The sequence below is a fragment of the Bidens hawaiensis genome, unplaced genomic scaffold (genome assembly GCF_021521415.1).
Source record: "Bidens hawaiensis isolate Kalapana, Puna unplaced genomic scaffold, B.hawaiensis_p1.1 tig00005061_1, whole genome shotgun sequence".
Classification (NCBI taxonomy): Eukaryota; Viridiplantae; Streptophyta; class Magnoliopsida; order Asterales; family Asteraceae; genus Bidens; species Bidens hawaiensis.
Window position 1 is genome coordinate 1539901 of NW_027491322.1, and position 21970 is coordinate 1561870.

General features: G+C 33.1%; 1 protein-coding gene and 1 non-coding gene across 2 annotated transcripts; one reads left to right on the top strand and one right to left on the bottom strand.

Moving 5' to 3' along the window:
* Nucleotides 1-776: 776 nt before the first annotated feature.
* Nucleotides 777-10186, top strand: LOC143628779 (uncharacterized). The gene is made up of 8 exons (XM_077098267.1): nt 777-875; nt 8181-8371; nt 8470-8550; nt 8623-8743; nt 8839-9117; nt 9202-9267; nt 9819-9931; nt 10014-10186. The coding sequence occupies exons 2-7, from the start codon at nt 8181-8183 to the stop codon at nt 9909-9911; spliced, it is 831 nt and encodes a 276-aa protein (XP_076954382.1). The 5' UTR covers nt 777-875; the 3' UTR covers nt 9912-9931; nt 10014-10186.
* Nucleotides 10187-10756: 570 nt separating this feature from the next.
* TRNAD-GUC (transfer RNA aspartic acid (anticodon GUC)) lies at nt 10757-10828 on the bottom strand. The gene has a single exon. It is a non-coding gene; the product is annotated as a tRNA-Asp (tRNA).
* Nucleotides 10829-21970: the final 11142 nt, after the last annotated feature.

Consider the following 21970-nt stretch of genomic DNA (forward strand, 5'->3'; position numbering starts at 1 on the left):
GGGTTTCTTGTCTAAAAGCAGAGTAGTACTCGACCAATTAACCGGTCTAACCGGTTAATTGACCGTTGACCACTAACCGGTTTTGAAAACAATCGGTTTTCAACTAACCGGTTTGTGCACCACTACTTAGAGGTGTAATATTTGGTTTCAAACTAGACATGTTCAAAACAGGTTACATTTAAACTGGTTCGGGTTAATAACGAATCCGGGTTGGTTAAAGCGCGGTCAAAAGTGGGTTCATAAACCGACGGGTCGTATATTAAACCGAACCGATTTGGGCCAAACCGATTGGAGCTGCTATCGGGTCATGTTAGAACCCGTTCATCGGTCCCAAACACACCCATTTCAAACCGATTAAAACCGAGCCAAATTACATATTCGACTTTTAGTTCTGCTTATAACCAAAACCAAACAACACATTCGGTTTTCAACTTTTCAGTTCCAATACTTTCGGTTCAGCTCAACTAGAGGTGTACAAAACCAGTTTTAAACCCAAACCGAACCGGTTTGGTCAACGGCTGGTCAAAACCGATTTGACTCAAACCGGTTCGGTTTATAAACCGATTTAAAAGCAAGATAGGCCGGTTTGGTCCACGTCCGTTCTTTCCGGTTTAAAACCGGTCCCACATTTTGTTGCATATACTTTACCCCTAGGCCCATATACAAGTTAATAAGCCCACTTCCCAGTTTCATTATACTTGCAGCACAATTTGATAAAACCTTGGCAAATTAAATCTTCACTTTCATTAATATTTGCACTCCCAGTCAGTCCCCAATTTCAAAACCGTAATTTCCACCGGACGGTGAACTCAGAAGCTCCGATAATCACCGGAAGCCACCGCACCGCCGCGCCAGTCCGCCACCGTACATAGAAGGTTTCAATTTGAACTTTAAACTTGTGTTATTGCTATTCAATTTTTCAGTTGTTTGAATCTATCATACCTGTGCAGTAGTTTAACTTCTTATTGCCAATTTAACCTGGACTCTTACATGTTAGTGCATTAAGATGATGTACATGTAGCATTTTAGGTTGTACATATAGTGTAACACCCCAACCCGGAACAGGCTGACGTGTTACTATTACAGATATCAAATCAACGCCACAATCCAAAATACAACAAAAATTAATGCAACCTACGTCATATTATTAAACAAAATGAATTAACTTTTAGAAGCTTGAACTTCATTTTTTATCTCTCATCACTAAATTCCCAGAATCCCGGATTACCTGAAAACAAAATAAGAAAAACAAAACAAGAAAACACGGCTGAGCCAAAAATTGCCCAGTAACGGAAAGAACAATAGTATAGGTAAGGACAGACGTAAGAGAATAAATATACGAACTTCAATTCAAACTCGAAACCAACCCTTTTTACCTAAACATATACTTAATAAAATTCGGATGTATGATCCGACACTTGGCCAGAACATGGTCAAACGCATGCGGAAATATATCAGAACTATAACAAAAACACCCAGAGCCAGAAACATATAACTTGTAACATATAATGTGTGACGTGTAACATATAACGTGTAACATTTAACTGAACTATAATTAAATGCGAAACATAATCCGATACACGATCGGGACGTAATCTGAATATACTCAAATTTAATCAAATGCATATACACATATCAAAACGGACCAGAAATATAGCGAAACAAAATATAATTACTAAAATACACGACGATGATGTTAAAATAAATAGGTCGTGTAATACGGAAGCACCCAGAGCCTAAACAGAGGGGTACACAGCTAGCTAGTCCATGCACCAAGGAGACGGTGTGGGTGGCGTGCACACATTGTTCCATCTCAAACAGAAGTCAGGAGTCAGGAGTCGGAGCTAAGATCGATCTATACGCCTCTAAGTGGCCAAGGTACTACATGAGTACTTTCAGAGACGCCGTGAACTTTGATTACGCACTGTCACGATAAGTGCCATGTCAGGAGTCAGGAGTCAGGAGTCAGAGCTAAGATCGATCTATACGCCTCTAGGGGCCAGAGTGCTTATACAAGCACAAGCTAGAGACGCCGTGAACTTTGATTACGCACTGTCACGATAAGTGCCATGTCGTTGACGCCCCAACGACAAGTCAGAAAATGCTCGGGTAACAGAGTACTGAAACTAGTAACATATAACTAAAATATATTATATAAAATAACTGAACTCAAAATATGACCGACGCGTAACGAAAATCCGTGCTACAAAGTAACGGAATAGATTCAATACTATTAGTAAACGAGAACAAAAGCCGCACTACGAAGTAACGGAATATAATTAATACTATTAGAGAAAGAAACCAGAAACCGTACTACGAAGTAACAAGAAACAGAATCCGTACCACTACGAGAACGGTGAAAACAATATAAAGCTAAAAGAAGAAAAACACGGAATCCGAACTACGAAGGAACAAAATATAATACTATGAGTAACAAAAACAGAAACCGTACTACGAAGTAACGAAATATTAATAATACTAAAAGGAAACAAAGACGGAAACCGTACTACGAAGTAACAGAATATAATTTATACTATGAGTGACAGAAACCAGAAACCGTACACTACGAGAACGGTGAAAACAATATAAAGCTAAAAGAAGAGAAACACGGAATCCGTACCTTATTCAATGAGCAAAAACACACTAAATATTAACACCCCTTATCTCTTGCGTGAACCTACAGTATCATTGTATTAATATTAAATCAATTATCTTTAGAGTTCGTTTCGTTTATGTAGTCATGCACTATTTATTTAGTTATTCAATTGGTGATGTTCATTGTATTGTATATAGATATTTTAATAATATATCTTTCATCAGTTTACTAAGTTACAAAGTTTAGCTATGAGACTGATAGCTTTAAAACTCCATTTATGCATTCATACTACAAGCTTTTTAACATTTATTGGTATTTATAAAACTGCATATATAAATATATGAACTCCATATAGATTACTATATTTATTAAATATTTAGTTACCATTTGAATATGGAAGCTTCTGTAGAAACGAATATATATATAGAACAATAACTTCAACTAACTAAAACTTCCTTTTTTTAATTGTTCTATTTCATTCCAAAAACAAAACGCCAACATCACGGTTCGTGTTTAACCCAACAAATATACAATTTATTAATGTTGTTTCATTAATCAGTTGTTCAAATTGGTGGAAACAAAACATGGAGTATGACTCAATATGGGTTACCTTCGATGGAGGTAGAAGCGTGGACGCGGCGTTGGTTCGTTCCGGTGGCAATGACTACGGCACTCGTGATTCCGGTGTAGGTGGCGTAACTTGAAAGAGCAGGTTCGCGGTTCGGTGATTCCTTGCAGCCACTGGCGCGTCCAAGGCTGTGGCGGTTGTCTCCGAAAGCGATCGTTAGCGGTCGATGTGGTTTCTGTCAGAAAGTTTCCGGCAAAAGTGACGCTTTTCCTGACGATTTGTAGGGCGGCCGTGGTGTGTATGGCAGAGAGATAGAATAAGATTTTTGGGTTTGAAGAATGGATTATATATTATATATAACGAATAAGTTAATTCAAAATTTAAATTTATTTTGTGATAATGAGGTTTTAGATATTGTTATTGATTGAGAAATTAAAATTCTTGTCATTCTTATAAATCCGTTTATTTCAATCTTATTTCTTGTTTTAATTTATTTATTTAATTAGATTATCATAAAATTTAGCTATTATAATTATTATCTGAAAAATTCGGATATTACATATAGACTGTTTGTATTATCATAAATAAAGCTTATTTATAGCTAGATTTTAAGTGTATATTGCTAAAAACCTACACACACACACACACACACACACACACACACAGGATGAGTGTCATTATAGAACTTCTAAATTATTTAAGAACTCTAAACAACCAACTATTTTTTTTAAATATATATTAATATTATTTAAGTGTAGTTTTATCACTTTATATATTAGTATTTACAATTAAAATCATGAAAATAAGTTTTTGCACATATGTAAAGTTTTTACACTGGTTATTGCATATATATATATAATTTGTTTATTTTCACATATGTAAACTTGTGATTCATAATTTTTTTTTAAATGGTTGGTTGTTAAGAGTTCTTAAAGTATTAAGGGGGTGTTTGGTACAGAGAATTGGGGGGTGAGAAATGGAAATGAAAACAATTCTCTTGTTTGTTTACGAAAGAAAGAGGTGAGAAATGGAAATAAACCATTTCCATTTCCCTGATTTCTTTTCTCTAAAAAAAGCGGAGAAATCATTTCTCTAGATTTCATTTCTCACTTCCATTCTCTTCCTTTTCACTTCTATCACCAGCTTCCTCCTTCAGAGCACCGCAACCCAAAACAAGGTATGGTTCAAATTTCCGATTAACAGATCCATAAGCATTCAATCCATATATATCAGCTTCCTTTTCACTTTATTATTATTAATCGTACGAACTGGGTTTTGAGATGTTGAGTTCTGTGTAGTTTGTCTGTGCTTGCTGTATCAAGTTGGTTTTTCTTCCATCTGTGTGTACCCACCGCTTTCCCACAAAACCTTAATCATAATCAGAAATGCTCTTTTTCTCTCCCTCTATGTGCGATGTGATGGTCGTTTGTCGCCCCTGTTTGCCTACTGTTGTCGGGTTCAATTTCTGAACCCTAGGTGACGGTGGTGTGGTGGCCTGGTTAGGGTTTCTGATGTAAAGCCCCGTGACTGACGGCTGTGGGTCTTGTTTGCTGTTTGTTAAACCCTCATGGTGGCTAGCGGCCATGTTCAACAATAATTTTGTTTGGTTCTATAATTATCTTTTCAGCTAATTTGCTTCTATAAATCTATAATTTTAGTAATAGCTACCATTATGTTGCTTCAAGGTCACTAATGATCTGAAAACAATCTGTTATACATAGTTGTGTGATGTGTCATCCCTTATTTTGCTATGATCTGTTATATATAGTTTTGTGATGATTTATTATGTTGACAAATGAATATTCATGTAGACGTCTGGTAGTAGCATGTGAAGATCCTTGATTACATATGGTGATGGCAAAGTTTCAAAAGCTTGTGAGATATTTGCTTACCGTCATATTTAATTAGAATTTCTGGATAACAGGTGGATCTAAGCTAGTGGGATTGAACAGGCCAATACACTTTTGACTTTACCAGACTTGTGAGTAATATCTTAAATATCACATTAGTTAATTTGGTTGAAATTATGATTAGTTGTGGTAATTGATAATTAGTGACTTGGGAGAAGCAGATTCAGTTTGTCCACCTCTTGGTAACACATCTTTTAAAACACTGTGAGTACTTGAATTTTTCATACTAATGAAGTATTGCCAGTTTATTCTTTTTATTTATTCTAAATTTTATACTGTTAGGATCTTAAAGCGTATAGGGACCATAAGAATAGGGCTTCTAGGCCTAGACTTCAGCCCCCTACAACCGACTTAGCACACTGCACACCACAGTTCCGTTGTTTTACCAGTTGAAAAATGACCATGAGATGATCATTTTTTTATGTTATTTTTCATGTAAGGACACTCTAAACCTGCATTTTGATCTATGTGTTGAAGCATATGGCACATTCTTATATTTAGTTTTAGTTTTGTCTCATGAAAATATATTATATACATAAATTGTTATATTTAGTTTTCTTTTGTCTCATGGAGGTAACTTAAATATATACAGGGGATCCTGCAGGGTTATAGATGAAGCAGCATAAGGGTGGGGGCACACTCTTCTACAAGACTCCACAGATAAAGAACTACACAAACTGAATAAATTTTTGCAGAAAGAAGTGTGACATTTTTTTTAAATTTCTACTTTTATAAATGTTATTAATATACACATTTTGTCAGATATGATATTATGACTCTTAAGCAACATTTTGGGATGAAAATAATGAAACTTGAGAGAACAAAAAACTGAAAGTAAAGGTAAATATATATATAAGCACACAATCAGTTTTGTTATTTGTTTTTTTTACAGTTATTGATATTATTGTTTTCAACTTTGATTATAGATGCAGAAAGAGAGAGACTGATTGCAGACTAAAACTAAAAATCTTTCACTTACTAAAGATGGGTAACAAGCGTATCTTTGTTTCACTCTGTTTATTAAGCTTACATGTTTGCTGAACTTTTACAAATGGCAGCCAACCCCCTTAATTGCTGCTGTAATGACAGACAAGAAACTGGACATGTCATAAGAAAGTGGAGGAGGAGGCGGAGGCGATGGCGATTGATTGATATTGCTGAGTTGAGTTGGAAGCCCAATGTCAAGAGAAGAATAATGATTTAGATGATGCCGAGATCAATTGTTAAGTTGCAAGAATAGTAAGTCACTTTTTTATATAATAAAATTGTTTTCATTTATATCATGTCTTCAACTGGTTTATATTATGCTAATAGTTATTTTATTTTGGTTAATCTTTTGTAGAAAAAGGCAAGAAAAGGATTTGAAATCTCTTGGATAAATAGGTGATGAGTACTTGTTGTTTTACAGATTTGAAGAATGTAGAAAGTTGTCTATTTGGATCTTAGATCTGTCTTGAGCTAATAAAAAAAATTCTTCTTTTCTTGATGACTCAGGTGAGATCAAGTTTGAAGATTACCTTAATTACGTCTTAATGACCGGTCAGTGATAGCCGATGGCCATGAAGATGAAGATGGAAAAGACTAAAATGGTGAAGAAAGAGGACAACACAAAGAAAGATAGTATGACATTATTACATTAAACAACCCGTCCACCGGAGCCGTCCACCGGACGGGTATAAAACTAGTTATTGCTGGTTCAAGAAAAATAAATGGGAAACACATCTGATCTCTTCTTTTACAGGTAATTAGTATGCCGTTTTAACTATCAATGTGGATAAACTGTTAATGTTTGGTAGTATTAGTATATTTCTACTTTCTTATGGATGAATGTTGGCACATTCTGTATCATATTGCAGTTAACTTTCTGTTACCAAGGATGTAATAAAAATATATGATTTTGGATCTGCACGAGCATTCGTTCACAACCACCTTACAGCGAGTATGTTTCAGCATGCTGGTGAGTTATCAATCATCATTTTTAATAAATTTTACATGCAAACAACTTGTTACCAGATTATCTTTGTGCTAGCTAGTGAAATATATTTTGTTACCTGGTCCTGTTAGTTACTTAATGGAAACAAATTATTACCTATTGATGGAATTTGTGAAGAATGATCGACTTTTGTGGCAAACTTCATATTCCGGTGAAATTTTGTATTGACATTGATATTAATTTTGAGATGTTTGTAATTTGTATTTTATGAAATATTGTATGAAATGTATTGTAATGTTCAATGTATTTATTTTATTATATATTTTGAGACATTAATTGTCATTTAATGTGAAAATTAGTAATTCATCCAAAAAATTATTATTATAAAACACCTAAAAACATGACATGCAAATGGGCGTAAAAAATGCATGTAAAAGACGTGTCATAAATGAGTGTCAAAAACAGATGACACACAAATGCACGTCAACTTTTCTTTATGACATGGCCTTCCTTGAAATCTCTGTACTACAAACAAGAGAAATGATTCTCAGCTATATTTCTCTACTGAAATCTCTGTACTACCAAACAGAACAGTCAATTCTCATTCTCCAGACCAATTCCCTTTCTCTGCAATTCCATTTCTCTATTCCATTTCTCTACAATTCCATTCTCTGTACCAAACACCCCCTAAATGTTTTGGAGTTCTTAAAGGAAACCAACCCTGTATATATATATGTGTGTGTGTGTAAGTACCTTTTGCCTTGCGTAGAAAATTGTGCACTTTTGCGCCTAGGTTTTAGACGCTGTCACTTTTGTAAGCCTCTTGCTTTTTAAAACCAAGCACTCGACCACTAGCTCTATTTATTATGGATATAATGATGTAAACTTTGAAGGTTCTAACTGTTTATGAGCTTGTCATGAAATTAATCATGAAAAATTTATCTAGATAGATATTCGACATTCAACTAAAATAGGGACAAATTAGGGCAATCTGTCATGGTGCATCAATGCTCATTTGTCATTATTAGGAAATAACTTTCAGTATCAGTATCAAAGTTTGCTGCTGATTGACCTTGAGAAATCATTGTTAAGTGATCTCATTATTATTTAGGGTTAAACTTACTAAGACTGTGATACGTGTCATAGTAAACGTTTTCGTTATTTGTCTTGCAGATGAGGTTGAAGAAGCAAAAACGTCATAGAAGAAGTGTTAGATTCTTTACAGCATGCTATGGTTTCAGATCACCTTTCAAGATATTATGTGACGGGACGTTTATACACCATCTTCTTGTTAATCGCATCACTCCAGCCGATACCGCCATTTCAAATATTTTAGGTGCCCCAGTAAAATTATTCACCACCAGGTTTTTATATTTTTCAACTTGAATTACATCCAAAAAGTCAATATCTTTTAGTCTTATATGTTCTTTCACTAAATTGGTAATTTAATTTCATCCATTAGATGTGTTCTTGCTGAGTTAAAAAGTCTTGGTAAAAACTACTCTGAATCTCTTAATGTGGCTCATGAACTTGCGCCTGCCAGGTCAGTATTGTCTTTTCACCTTTTGATTATGATTTTTATTTTCGACAATTGACATTGAATTGATGCTTTTAGGTGTGATCACGAGAAGAGGAAGAGTGCCGTTAATTGTCTATCAGACGTTATCGGTGAAAGCAATTCAGAGCATTTCTTTGTTGCTACTCAAGATGTCAACTTGCGCAAGAAATTTAAAGAGGTTCATACCTCCTTCATTTGTTTAGTTATTTACTTATTATAATTTATAACTGTTTTAAGTGTTTAACAATTAACTTGTATTCTTTATGATTACAGATACCTGCTGTGCCTGCAATATTTGCAATTAGAAATGCTTTATTTCTTGAGCCTCCATCCCATTCTCAACAACACTCTGCCAAATTGGCTGAAGAAGAACGCTCACGCGCGACCGACTATGAGATTAGAATGTTGAGGAATACGAAAAAGGGAAGTTTAGAAACAGACCAGCAAGCAAACGAAGCTTTAAATGAAACCGTTGAAGATTTAAAGAAAAATGCTTCCGGAAGCAAAACTGATGTAAAGGATAGAGTACAATTTAAGAGAAAAAAAGCTAAGGTTTTGACTCTTTCTTAAGGTTTTGCCTTTTTTTTTTCATGTTTTTTGGTGATAGAATCACTCATTTTTATGGGCCTTTTTCAGGGTCCGAATCCACTTTCTTGTAAGAAGAAGAAGAAAAAGGAGAATCAACAACCTGTTGCCAAAAAAGTAAGTTAATATATATTTCTTTTTGTAAGTAGGGGTGTAAACGAGCTCAGCCCCATTTTGACTTACAAGGTTTTTTAAAGCTCGGGCTAGAGCTCTGCTCAAGAGTTGCTTTTTCAAGCTTGCGCTCGTCTTGTTCCTTATTTATTAATTAATAATTAAATTTGTTATTTCTTATTTAATTAATGAATAATTAATTCATATACATTTTTAATTATTTTTATATTTTTTGAGAAAAATCTTAAACAAGACTAAGCTCAGCTGTGAAGTGTTAAGTTAATACATAAAATTCCGAAAGAGATAAAAGTTAAAAATACATAAGGCTTGACGAGCCTAAACGAGCTTCCCATACAAGGCCCAAGATCGCGCTCAATAACTAAACCAGCTTTATTTGAGCCCGAGCTAAAAAATGCTCAGCTCGTGTCGAGCTTTTTATCGATCCGAGCTTGAGTAGTTCGCGAGCATCTTGGCTCGTTTGCGTTTGCATTTCTATTTGTAAGAGTTAACTGTTAATTTTTTGGTGTTTAATGTGTGTCCCATTTATACAACTGCAGGAAGTTAACGAGGATGTTGAAACCGTAAGGAGCAGGGGCAAGAAAAGGAAAAGGTCTCGTAAACCAAAAAGTGTTGCTACTGCAACCGAGTAAACAATATATGATCAACAACTGTAAGTACTTGCTTAATGACTTAATATAGTTACTGTAAAATAATGGTTGAACAATGTTCTTAATGCTTGTCTCTACTTTCAGGTTTTGGCATGTTGGAGTCTTGAAGATTAATTGTAACCTTAAAGAGATGGAATTTTTTTAAACGAAAATTTTGTGGTAATTATAATTTATAGCTTTTGATATGCGTTGTTAGTTTTTTAGACACGGAGATTGTGATTATTTTGTTATTGAAGCTTCTATAACACCATTTTCAGCTTTTCTCGTCTTTCTTCTTTGCTGCGGTTGAATTTATAGTTCTTAGGAAAAAAAAACATAAGCGCAGGCTTTTCTAGGCGACCAAGTAATTTATGGTTTTTGTAAGAATTAAGGTGGTTCATGTAATCTAGGTATCAATTTGGTTTTGTTCAATTTGGACAATCTTTTATCTGGAAACTTGTGGTATGACACGAAAATGCATTGACGGCACTCAAAACTTAAAAACCCACTTTCCGAAGATCTCTTCCTTCTCTTTGGGATCGAACATCAGCTGCAACGATTCGATAGACCGCTCATCTTTAAAGTTTCCATTTTCATAAACTTTTTAGCATTTGTCCCAAATATACCATTTTCTTATAAAATAAGTCATCCACCAAATTTGGTATGTAATAGTGATAGGCAACCAAAAATACATTATGGTATTAATTATTTAATTTTCATGTTTAAAAAAATTGTTATTCATAATTTAAGGATGTGTTATACTAACAAAAATGGTTGAAAAAACTATTATTGCTTTAGTTAGCGTTTGCATTTTAGGCTTAAAAACAGCAAAAAATATATATAAAAATCGCCGTTGCCGGTGATCGAACCCGGGTCACCCGCGTGACAGGCGGGAATACTTACCACTATACTACAACGACTTATACGTTATATGGCTACACATGACTTACTTTATAATGGACATACTTTCAAACACGTTAACTTTAAACTTGCATTTAAACACGTTCAACTCGAACATAACGTTACAAGTATAATTATTTGATTGAAATAATAATATATTTGTAATATATCACTAGAGATAGCTGTGACAACTATTATTTGAAATGAATAATACTTCCAAGTTCCAAAGATATGTATAATAATGTCCACTATTACAATATTTTAATAGATGTTTGTATGAAAAGATGGATCCAACTTTATTGCGTATAGGTATGGCAAATGTCAATATAAATTAATGTTTATAATTATACATATCCATCCCTCTCGGGTGGCCCCGGACCCTCTGTTTTTCTGCTAACGGCCCCTTTGTTTTCTGCTAAATAGTGTAAATTTATCTGTTTTTATCAAAAATTTTGAGCCCACCAACACTTTATGAACATTTTTTTGCATATTAAGTTCAACCATTTCTTACGTTTTTGTCCATGCTTCACCCGTGCACAGAAATGAAATGGTCCCCTCATGAAAAATATTGGAGTTGCGTAAGGCTTTCTTCAAAATGAATATGGCTAAAGGTTTCTTTTGCTTATATCCATTTTTGCCCCCAACATAATTAATTGGTGATGACGTCCAACTTTAATAATGGGGGTTTATTCATTTAATTTGTTGGGATAATTATCTACGTGGATTTGAATATAATTTGTGAAATTATTACATAGGATGTCACTAAACGTGAATTATAGTTTAAAAAATAAATGAAAGTGGCTATAAAGGTGTTGATGGTGGTTTCAAACGAAGTTGGAGGCAACAACGATGTGATGATAACTACTAGATAGGTACGAAAGTAACTTCTGATTAGCGTATAGTTTTTCAACTATCGAACAAACCATATCATGTGTACGCCAAGAATTTGGAGCGACTGTAGAGCGATTATATACTTTGTAGGCTGAGACAAGAACACAATGATCAAAGAAAGCGAGAGCGGTTCTTTTATTTAGTTTTTGCGTAGGCTAGGGACAATCATGGAGCAATAGTAGTTGTTTTATATGGTTTTTTTTAAAGTGAATTGTACTTTTAGTCTTCTATGTATTAGTCAATTTTCAAGCTACATCATTTAACTAACGTATTTATAGTGGATGCCCTTTATGTTTTATTTTCTAAATAAATAGGCTCCGTCCTTATAGACTAACCTCGTTATTTTTTTTATTACGTTTAATCACATGCCAAACACGTGAGTGTAACTGTCATTTTGTGTGAACTCTACATATTTATTTTTCTCATCTCATCCAATCACTCAAAACTAGGAATGAGCTCGGGATGGTAACGGTACCGATCCTGAAATTCAGAAATATTTAATACCGGTAGCGGTTCGTTAGCGATATTTCGTGCAAAATTCGTGAAATACCGGTACCATGACGAACCGTACTTTACCGCTAACTTAAAACTTGGTACTGATTCGGTACTGACGGTTCGATACCTGTACCAGTACCGAAAATGCTTATCCCTATTCAAAACCTGAACTCTCATTTGTACTCGCCAATATCTTCTACACTATTTTAGACATTTTATTTATGAATTTTTAATTTGAACATTGTGCTAAATGATCATACCGGCTAAAAATGGAATAATTAGTCATGAATCATGATAATAAAGAATATTTCTTTGCGTGAGAATATCCCTTTGATCTTTCATTTTATTATCATTTATATTATATTTTTATTATTTTAAAAGAGTTTTTTTAGTGACTGAATTCAATATAAGATTTAAGAAAATTTAAATGCAAATAGTATTATAGTAATGAGAGATGATATGTTTCTTTTACCTTTATTTTGTTGAAATACTGAAATGAATATTAAATATCTATCGACTATCTCATCCTCTTTTGTGAGCTAATTTCTATTTAAACAATGTATTTTATGTAAAATAATATTATGTTTAATTTTAAAGTACAATTTATAAACTCTATATAAACTAACAATTAGTATTATTATTTATGTAACCTTTTGTATTTATCAATAGTTCATTTTGTAATTACAAATTTACAAGAACCTGCTACCAAAATTCACGTGACTCATCAAGACCTTCCTAAGTTCCTAACCAACGAGATAAAATACAATACAACTTACGTTATACTTATACATGTGACGTTTGAGAGGGTTAGACATAAAAAAGCTAGTAGAAGTTGAATTCGAGAGTGTGATCTTGCTACATGTATTAAAACATATATCGCTACACCAATTCTTGAACAGTTGAATGATTTCTATATAGGTTATTGTTTACTTGATTATTCATACAATTTCACTTTCAGTTCCTTAATGATAATATGTTATGAACAAAATTAGGGACTTGATAATTATTTAAGCTTATATAATTTATGATAATTCTTTATTGTTTAGTATTTTTTAAACTAATATTTTAAGGTGTACGTGGTATGAAATGCAATTTGTTTTCTTTTGCTAATTGAATGATTATAGAATAAATAGGCAGAAAATGCTTCTCAGGATAACCTGACGAGGCAATGACTAGTTTCAACGTTATATAAATTTTTGAAGTGAGTCATTGTTGAATTGTAGCATTTTTAATTTTATTTATTATTTTGCTCAAACAAAACCTAGAACCTATCTATGGTCTATACATTTAATAGTTATATTGTTCTTACACCTTGTTAATTGTGAAAATTATTTAATTAAAAAGTATTTCATCGCTTGATCAAAATTTTCAAGAGTCTTATAAAAGTATATAATGCAAAATTTAAAGTCTATGAGTTGGGATTTTTAAGTTTTTTAAAGATTTTGAGACAATCAAAATAATTTATTATTATTATTATTATTATTATTATTATTATTATTATTATTATTATTATTATTATATATACAAGTGTAGTATACAAAGAAGTCTTTATTCATTTATGATTTATTATTGTAGTGTTTCGTTTATGACTTGTAATTATAACGTGAAACATGATTCTATTAATAATGAAATAAATTCATTATATATAGTGTATTTTATTATTTTTGATACAAATGTAGAAGTTTGTAAATTTAGTCTATGACTTCATGTGATCATTCAAATATATATGATTTATATTATGTGATCATTTTCTTGAAACAGATATAATAAATTATTTAATACAGATGTAGGAGTTTGTAAATTTCGTCAGGACTTGAATTTTTTTAAGCATCTGATCATATAAATAATTTTGAATCGTTTGATATTTTCTCGAAAGATATATAATAAATTATTTAGTACAGGTCTAGGAGTTTGTAAATTTAATCAATGACTAAATTTTTTAATGGTTAACAGACAAAGATTTGTGAAAGTATTTCGTACGGGGTGACCCAATGACAAAAGACTACCGTTAGCTGGCCCAACCAGCCGTAAAATAAAAAGCGTTATCAATGACTAAATAATATTTTATATCTTGTGATCATATTCAAATAAAACTATTTCACGTATCAAGAAATTATTTTCTTTAAATAACAATTTTTAACATCTAAAATTCTATCTTATCTTACAAATGCAACGATTTGAACTCACTTGTATACTTGTAGCCATGTAGAGTTCAAGCACCTACGTACCACTAATCAATAGGTGATGGGTGTATCATGAAATTAATAACTGGAAGATAGAAAATATCTTTAAAAAACAACGAGAAGTATGATGTGTGAAATTCAATATTTGAAAATAAATCAAGTGATATCCATATACAGGTATTGAATCGACGCAAAGTTTAGGGTGAAACATCGCAAGTGTTCACAATTCAACATGGGGAACTGTACTTCGATTGCAGACCCAACAGTTACCGGATTTTCAAAGCCACTACCGACTTTTGGTTTCACTATTGAAAAGTTTCACCAATGAAGTTCAATGTCACTACCGACTTTATTTACGACAAAACAATATCAACTTTCAATGACCATTTCTAAACAACTTTTTTATCCCAATCAACCTGTTTCCCTTTTGGACCCCACAACCTCCTTTTTGAACATGTACTCTCGATACCCGATAAGATGCATACTATATGTGAAAGAATAACAAAAAATTATATGTGGCGCCCGCTGGTTGCTCCCCTCCCTAACCCTTTTATGCTGACATGGCACCATCATATTCATTCATTGTTGGCGTGTCAACACCTTAGGTTTTCAACCCGTTTTAGGTTAAAATTTGATTCTCCAAACCTGGATAACTCTTTGTCGGGCCATATCACCTCCATCCCATATGACCATTTATAAGATACAAACTTTATAACATACAAACATACGTACCCATTATAATCACACTTACAATATAAACCGATGATAGTATATATCATACCATCTATAAATAGTATTTTATCATCAAAACATATAGCCTATTGCTAAAGATAAATGTTTATATTAACATGTTCATGCCTGTTACCATTTCTCCCAAGTTTGTCAAGTAATAATGCATTCCCCTTAAAAACACTCCCTTAAAATCAAATTTCGTCTTTTGAAGCATGAAACATGTGGAAGAAGAATAGAAAGAACAAACACAGATAATTTATAAAATTATCTAATTCCTATAACCTATGTATTAAATATGATGAAACATTTTCTATAATATCAATAATATTGTCAAATTTAATAAAATACATATAACACATGTCAAATTTACTTTGATTGAATCATTTAATTATACATGAGCATGATCCAGTACAAACAAGTGTAAAAAATATTAATAATAATAATTTTACAGGGTAAGTATCACTGTCCTACAACAAAATGAACTGGAGTAATAATAATGTAATAGTTATTACTGATCACCACAATGTATAGCGACTAAATTCCTGTTACATCTCCGCCGTAGCACGCGGTTGAATACCACTAATTATAATTATAACGACAAGGATGCATATTAAGTAAATTATGGATTATCTTACTTTAGTTGTATAAATAACATATTATTATATACTATATAAAGGTGCTGCTAGTGGCTTATTAAGCCACTTGGCGGCACCGTATGACGAATTTTATTTTTTAGTTCATAAAAAATGTAATGGGAACCGACCAAACTTCAATTTTTTTTAGTTATGGTACCATAACAAACCTGAAAGAAACCGACCGAGTTCACGCAGACTCGCAGCCTTATTTAAAGCCCATGACCGACAACACTAGGGTTTTACCAATGCTTAAGTTTACCAACCGACCCCCCCCCCCCTCAATAAATAAATAAATAAATAAATAAATAAATAAAATTGGTCGTTGGTCCAAGTCGATTTTTATATTTTTGTTTCATTTTTTAGTTTTGGTACCGTACGTAATCAAAACAGACCGAATTCGTGTCAAGTTACCGCCTCAATGCTCGAGACCATAACGTTTGGGTTTTTACCACCGCCCGGTTTTCCAACCAAATAAACATCGTCTTAAATATTTTGTTTTTTTATATGTTAATTTGACGAATTAATTTTTTGGGTTTTAACGCGGCCAATACTGGTCAAATTCGTATCGACTCATCGTGTAACGCTCAGGTTTTACCAACGCCTATATGTTTCAACGTTGGGGTTTTGCCAGCTGAACACGCCAGGTAGAAAAACTAGTTATTAGATAATGCTAAGCCGGGTAGAAAAACTAGTTATTAGATAATGCTAAAGTATAAACTCTTCTTTTGCTCATATCAGCTTCTTTTTAGTTTTTCTACAACATACATATATGATATACCAGAGATCATCCACATCTATTCAGGGTTGATGTGTATAGACATTGACATGTGAACATAAGTTAGAACTTAGAACAATATAAATAAATTGATATCTAAATTATCCCAAACAACCTACTAGATCAACTAGAATAACATGTGGGTTTAGTCACATGTTTTTTTTTTCTTTTGTGTGTGTATTAAAGACCTATATTAAAATAATTTTCGAAAGCGTTATAATCGGCATGAGGCATGTTCGAACTAAGCATATTGAGGTTCATTATTATTTCATATGAGAGATGGTGTTAGAGGGAGAAATTGACTTCATATATGTAATAATTGACACATAGTCGAGTGTGAAGATGCGAAGGTTGTGCAAGTGCATGGGAACAAATGAAGTTGGTTTTGAGAGGGAATGTGAAGAGTCAACACTAAATCAAGGGTAAAAGGCGACTTCCAAGTTTTAGGATTGATTGGGTTAGCGAGTTAAAAATATTAGAGTCTTCGATTTTGTTTATCTCTAGTTTAGTACTTGAGCTTGATTAGTGTTTGAATAAGCTCATCAGAGAGCAAGTTTAGTTTAGTATAAAAACATTTTCTTAAACATATAAAAGCTAGATACATTATTATATAAATAAATACATCATAAGCTTTATAGTTTTAATTTCAAGATTACATGCAAATGGATGCTAGTTTTTGAGTTTCAATCTTAAAAAGTTTTATTATCAACATACTTAAATTATGCTTCCGTTACTTATATAATTGATAAAAGCTTGTTAAAAAGCCAACAAATACATCATAAACAAACTAACCAAATATGATTTTGACACTTGTTTAAATACAGTAAAAAAGTACACTAAAAAATAGTTGTCCAAATGGAACAGTTTATGGTCAAATACTTAAATAAGTTGTCTAGATACATCACAAGCCAGTTGTATATATCCATAAAAAGTAGCACAATAAAGAAGCTGTCCAAATGAATCATCTATCCTAACATACCATAAACCTGCCTAAATGCATACTAAACCAACTACAAAATACATAAAAAAATTTGTCCATATACATCAAAATAGGCAAACATGATCTCATAAAAACCTTTAAAAACTAAATTAAAGTTGTGCATATAAATCCATGGGGCACGAATAATTAATAAATATCTAGTAAATATCTAGAATTAAACAATGTAGAAATAAATATCTAGTTGGTTCAATATATGCAATATTAATTTTACTTGAAAAATTTGATAAAGAAGTTATAGCTTTGGTAAAACACAATGATGAAAATTTGAGCTCGAGCAATTAGTTGTTCGCCAGACGAGCCAGGGAAAGCTTGACTCGGTTTAAAAACCGAGCTGAAAATTTGTGACATCCGTGTCAAAACCGAGTACACCTTAGTACTTACAAACTCGAATAAGCGTTTAACCGCTTATTGCGTAACGAACAAACGAATAACCAAACGGGTCTGGTTATGGTCCGGATATCCCGGGGTGCCATCTATAAGTGATATACGATCTATGCAAGCTAAAATATTAGTAATATCGCCTTAGTTCGATAGCAAACAAGTTAAACGAAAACATGCTCGTTTAACTACCAGCTATAGATTTAAACGCGAAAGATAGTTACAAACCAAGCATTGTATCATCTGTTAAGCCGAAAATACTTACCAAACACTTATTGGAAATGTTTTAAGCGATCCGTGAAAATATTTTTGATTTTTACAAACATATAGTATGTTTTTATAAATTTACACAAAAATATAGCCGAAAAACGCTCATTTTCGCTCCGTTTGTCGCACCCGATATATTTTTGTTGCCAAAAACCGAACCCGAAATAAATTTGGACTCGGCATTTCACGTTCGGAGCACGTAAATCGAGAAAAGTGGGCCAAATGGGCCCAAAAGGGGGCCCAACAAGCCCAGCCCGCCAAAAAAGACTTTTTTACCCTTGGTTTTCCTTTAAATATTAAACAAGTTTAAGATATTTTGTGAAATCATTTTCATGAGAATTCTATACACAAGCAGCTCTCCATCAAAAACCAGCAAGAAACTAGGTAAAATGTCATAAATAATCGATTTTCGGCTCGTTTAAACTCGATTAATATCATATAAACTTAGCTTGATTGCCAAAAATCATTTATAACCATGTAAAAACCCTAAAAATGGTCCATAAATATGTTTTGATCATACACATGGTGAGGGACCTGGTATAATAGTTTTTTTGGCCATAAACACGGATTAAAGGGTTGAAACGGCGTTTTTACGGTTCAAAAGTTCGTTTTTGTGCACTAGCCGAAACCCTAAGTTAAGGGCTGTTATGTTGATGAAAAATTGCTTGGTTTGTGATATAGGACTTGTATCTATCTTGCATAGAAGCACAGGAACCTGAAAACTTGGTTAGAAAGTCAGAAACGAGCCAAACCCGCTAAGGTAATGCCGAAACACTCGCTTACGGGCTGTTTAGGTTAAGGTTATGATGTGCGTATTTTTAGGCCTTGAAACTTTGCAGGAACATCAGGGACCATGTCAATAAGTCCATGTTTAAATTTGGTAATTTTTCGACCATCCGAGAATATTTGGCGAATTTATTACCGAATTGGGACATTTATTTGGGAAAAATAGCTAAAATACTTCAAAAATTATGAAATTTTTCTGGGAACTCAGATTTGATGTATTTTTATCACATATGAATTTTGGGATCATTTGGAGAAGTCTAAAGGTGTTTTGTGTATATGTATTCGTGTGAATTTTTATAGCCGAATTTGGGTCGAAAAGAATATCGCACGAGCTTTTTACATTCTGGAATTGATACAGGTTGATTTGGGACATTATTTGACTATTCAGGAATTTTTTTGGAATTTTTGGAAATTGTTTGGGGTAAACGGACGATTTTCAGGCGAAATATAGCTGACAAAATGAATTTTTATAAATTAATAAATCAGTAAATAATTCCAGAAATATTTTTATAAAAATCTACATATTTTAATTGATAAGTGGTTAAATTTTCATAATTTAATGATTAACGGTTAATTAATTATGCTAATTTAAAGATTAAACAAGTTCAGTTTTTATAAAAACCGGCAAGTTCGCGACTAGCGAACCTGCGGGAATATCAAAACACCAAGAGTGATAAAAAATCATATTTTCGGATTAATTAAGTAAAAACGAACATTTCTATGAGAAACCTGGACAATCCGGGTGGATTGTACGCGTTTCTTCTCAAATCAAACTGAATAAACGGAAACGGGCCCCATGGCTAATCCGGGACCCCAGTATGTGATCCTTCTTTATAACTTAATCATTTTATTAACCAATACATTTACCCAAGCTTATTTTACCATAACTGTTTTCTAAACGTGTAAACGAACAACTTGGCCCAGCTGGGAAAACGAGAATCTGAGCCAAGTTCGGTTTTAAGTATTAGACATTGAACAACATCACAACTTAAGCCTCTTGCCACTTTCTGGGCGTTCCAGCTATACCCAGACTAGTTATACAGCCCAGTTTAGTACTGAGATTATAATAATATTAAAATATTAATATTATTATAATATGGACTATAGGGACTAAGTGATAGCAAGGGAAACGAACCCCGAGCTGACCTCGCACTGAGTGCCTACAAAACTGTGAGTTTCATGACCCCACTCTTTAAACTATTTTACGAACTTTTGGGGTGGAAAGCATGTTTATACACGTTATCTATCTGAAAACGGATCAGGATATAAAATACCTGAACATTTATATATGAAAAGTCCCTACAAACATAATGATTGACCACGTGCTGATGAAAGATGATTATTATCGTTGATTGATATATTGAGTGGAGATAATACGAATTGCAAAACATAATGAAATTACATGTGACAGCATGTTTATACAAACACGTTATGTAATGTTAAACATAACTAATTTGGGAGACAACGTGGTCTGTAATGGCCATGGTGATAACGCGGTCTGTGATGATTATGGGGCTATTGTGGGCGGAAGTGGGACCACAATAGTAACAAAATAAAGTTGAGTATGGCCTATGAGCCAAGTTCTGCTGCAACTTACTAAACTAAAGTTGAGTATGGCCTATGAGCCAAGTTCTGCTGCAACTTATAAACTAAACTTGAGTATGGCCTATGAGCCAAGTTCTGCTGCAACTTATTAAACGAACTAACTTGATTATGACATGAATGTTAAGAAAATAATGTGATTATGCGTATTGTGGGCGAATGGGGAGCCACAGTATCTGGTGATAAGTGATAAATACTATATGTGTATATGTGTCTATATACATGCTATGTGATTAGCCGTAAGAAATACTATGTGTAGAATATACTAATTATTTGCGTGTACACTATATAATGTTTGAGTTTACGTTGAATCATTGTGGGTGGAAGGGGGACCACAGTGGTTGATGTTAACGCGGAACCGTTGTGGGCGGAAGGGGGGCCACAGTGGTTGAGTTTATGTGGAACCGTTGTGGGAGGAAGGGGGTCCACAGTGACTGGTTAAACACGGAAATTGGAAACAGGTAGTACGAACAAATAATCACGATTTTACAGAAATTTCGAATTTATATTATAAACTTACATGTGTGCATATGCACACATAAGGATATGACTGTACATATTTATACAAACGTAAATACATATTTTTACATACGCGCGTACATACAAACTATGACTGTGTGGTACGCAGAACTGATTTCGTTAAACTTATGAAACTCACCAACTATTCGTAGTTGACCTGTTTTAACATGCTTTTCAGGTAATCAGATATGAGAAGTAATTTCCTGTGCGTTACGTGTCTGATTGGTGATTGATGTCATGTGCATTTGAGTTAGAAGTAAAGTAATTGAAGAACCGGTTTGATTGTATCACCTAGTTTGTAAAAGATGTTAGAACGATATAATATATTGTAAATTAGTTAGTAATGTTTCTTTATGAACAATGTATTTGATACCAGTTGTATCTGTTGCATTTCCGTTTTACGCTTCCGCAATTCGCTTAACGGGGTGTGACAAAATTTGAGCTTGAGTTCGGCTTGGTTTTAAAACCGAGTTGCTTCGGTTCGGTTTTTTGCATAAAAAAATAATAAACTTCAACCAAACACAAATAAGTTCATAACAAGTTCAACCGAATAAGAAAATACATAATGAGTTCAACAAAATATAAAATAAGTTAAAAACAATACATAATCGTATAAAACCGATTACAAAATAAGTTCATTAGCATTCGAACCAACCCGCAACAACAATGTAAGTGTCTTAAGAAATAAGAATGAGGATGTTGTTTTGTAACACCTCTATATTATTAATTGTGATTTGAGCAGAATTTATGATTTTGGTGAGATACACACACACTCTCTCTCTCTCTCTCTCAACATTTTTAATGATATGTTATATGCATATAAAAATAAAAATATATTTAAAATAATATCTTATTTGAGCCAAACCGTGTCGTATCAAGCAAAGTTTATTCGTTTTAAA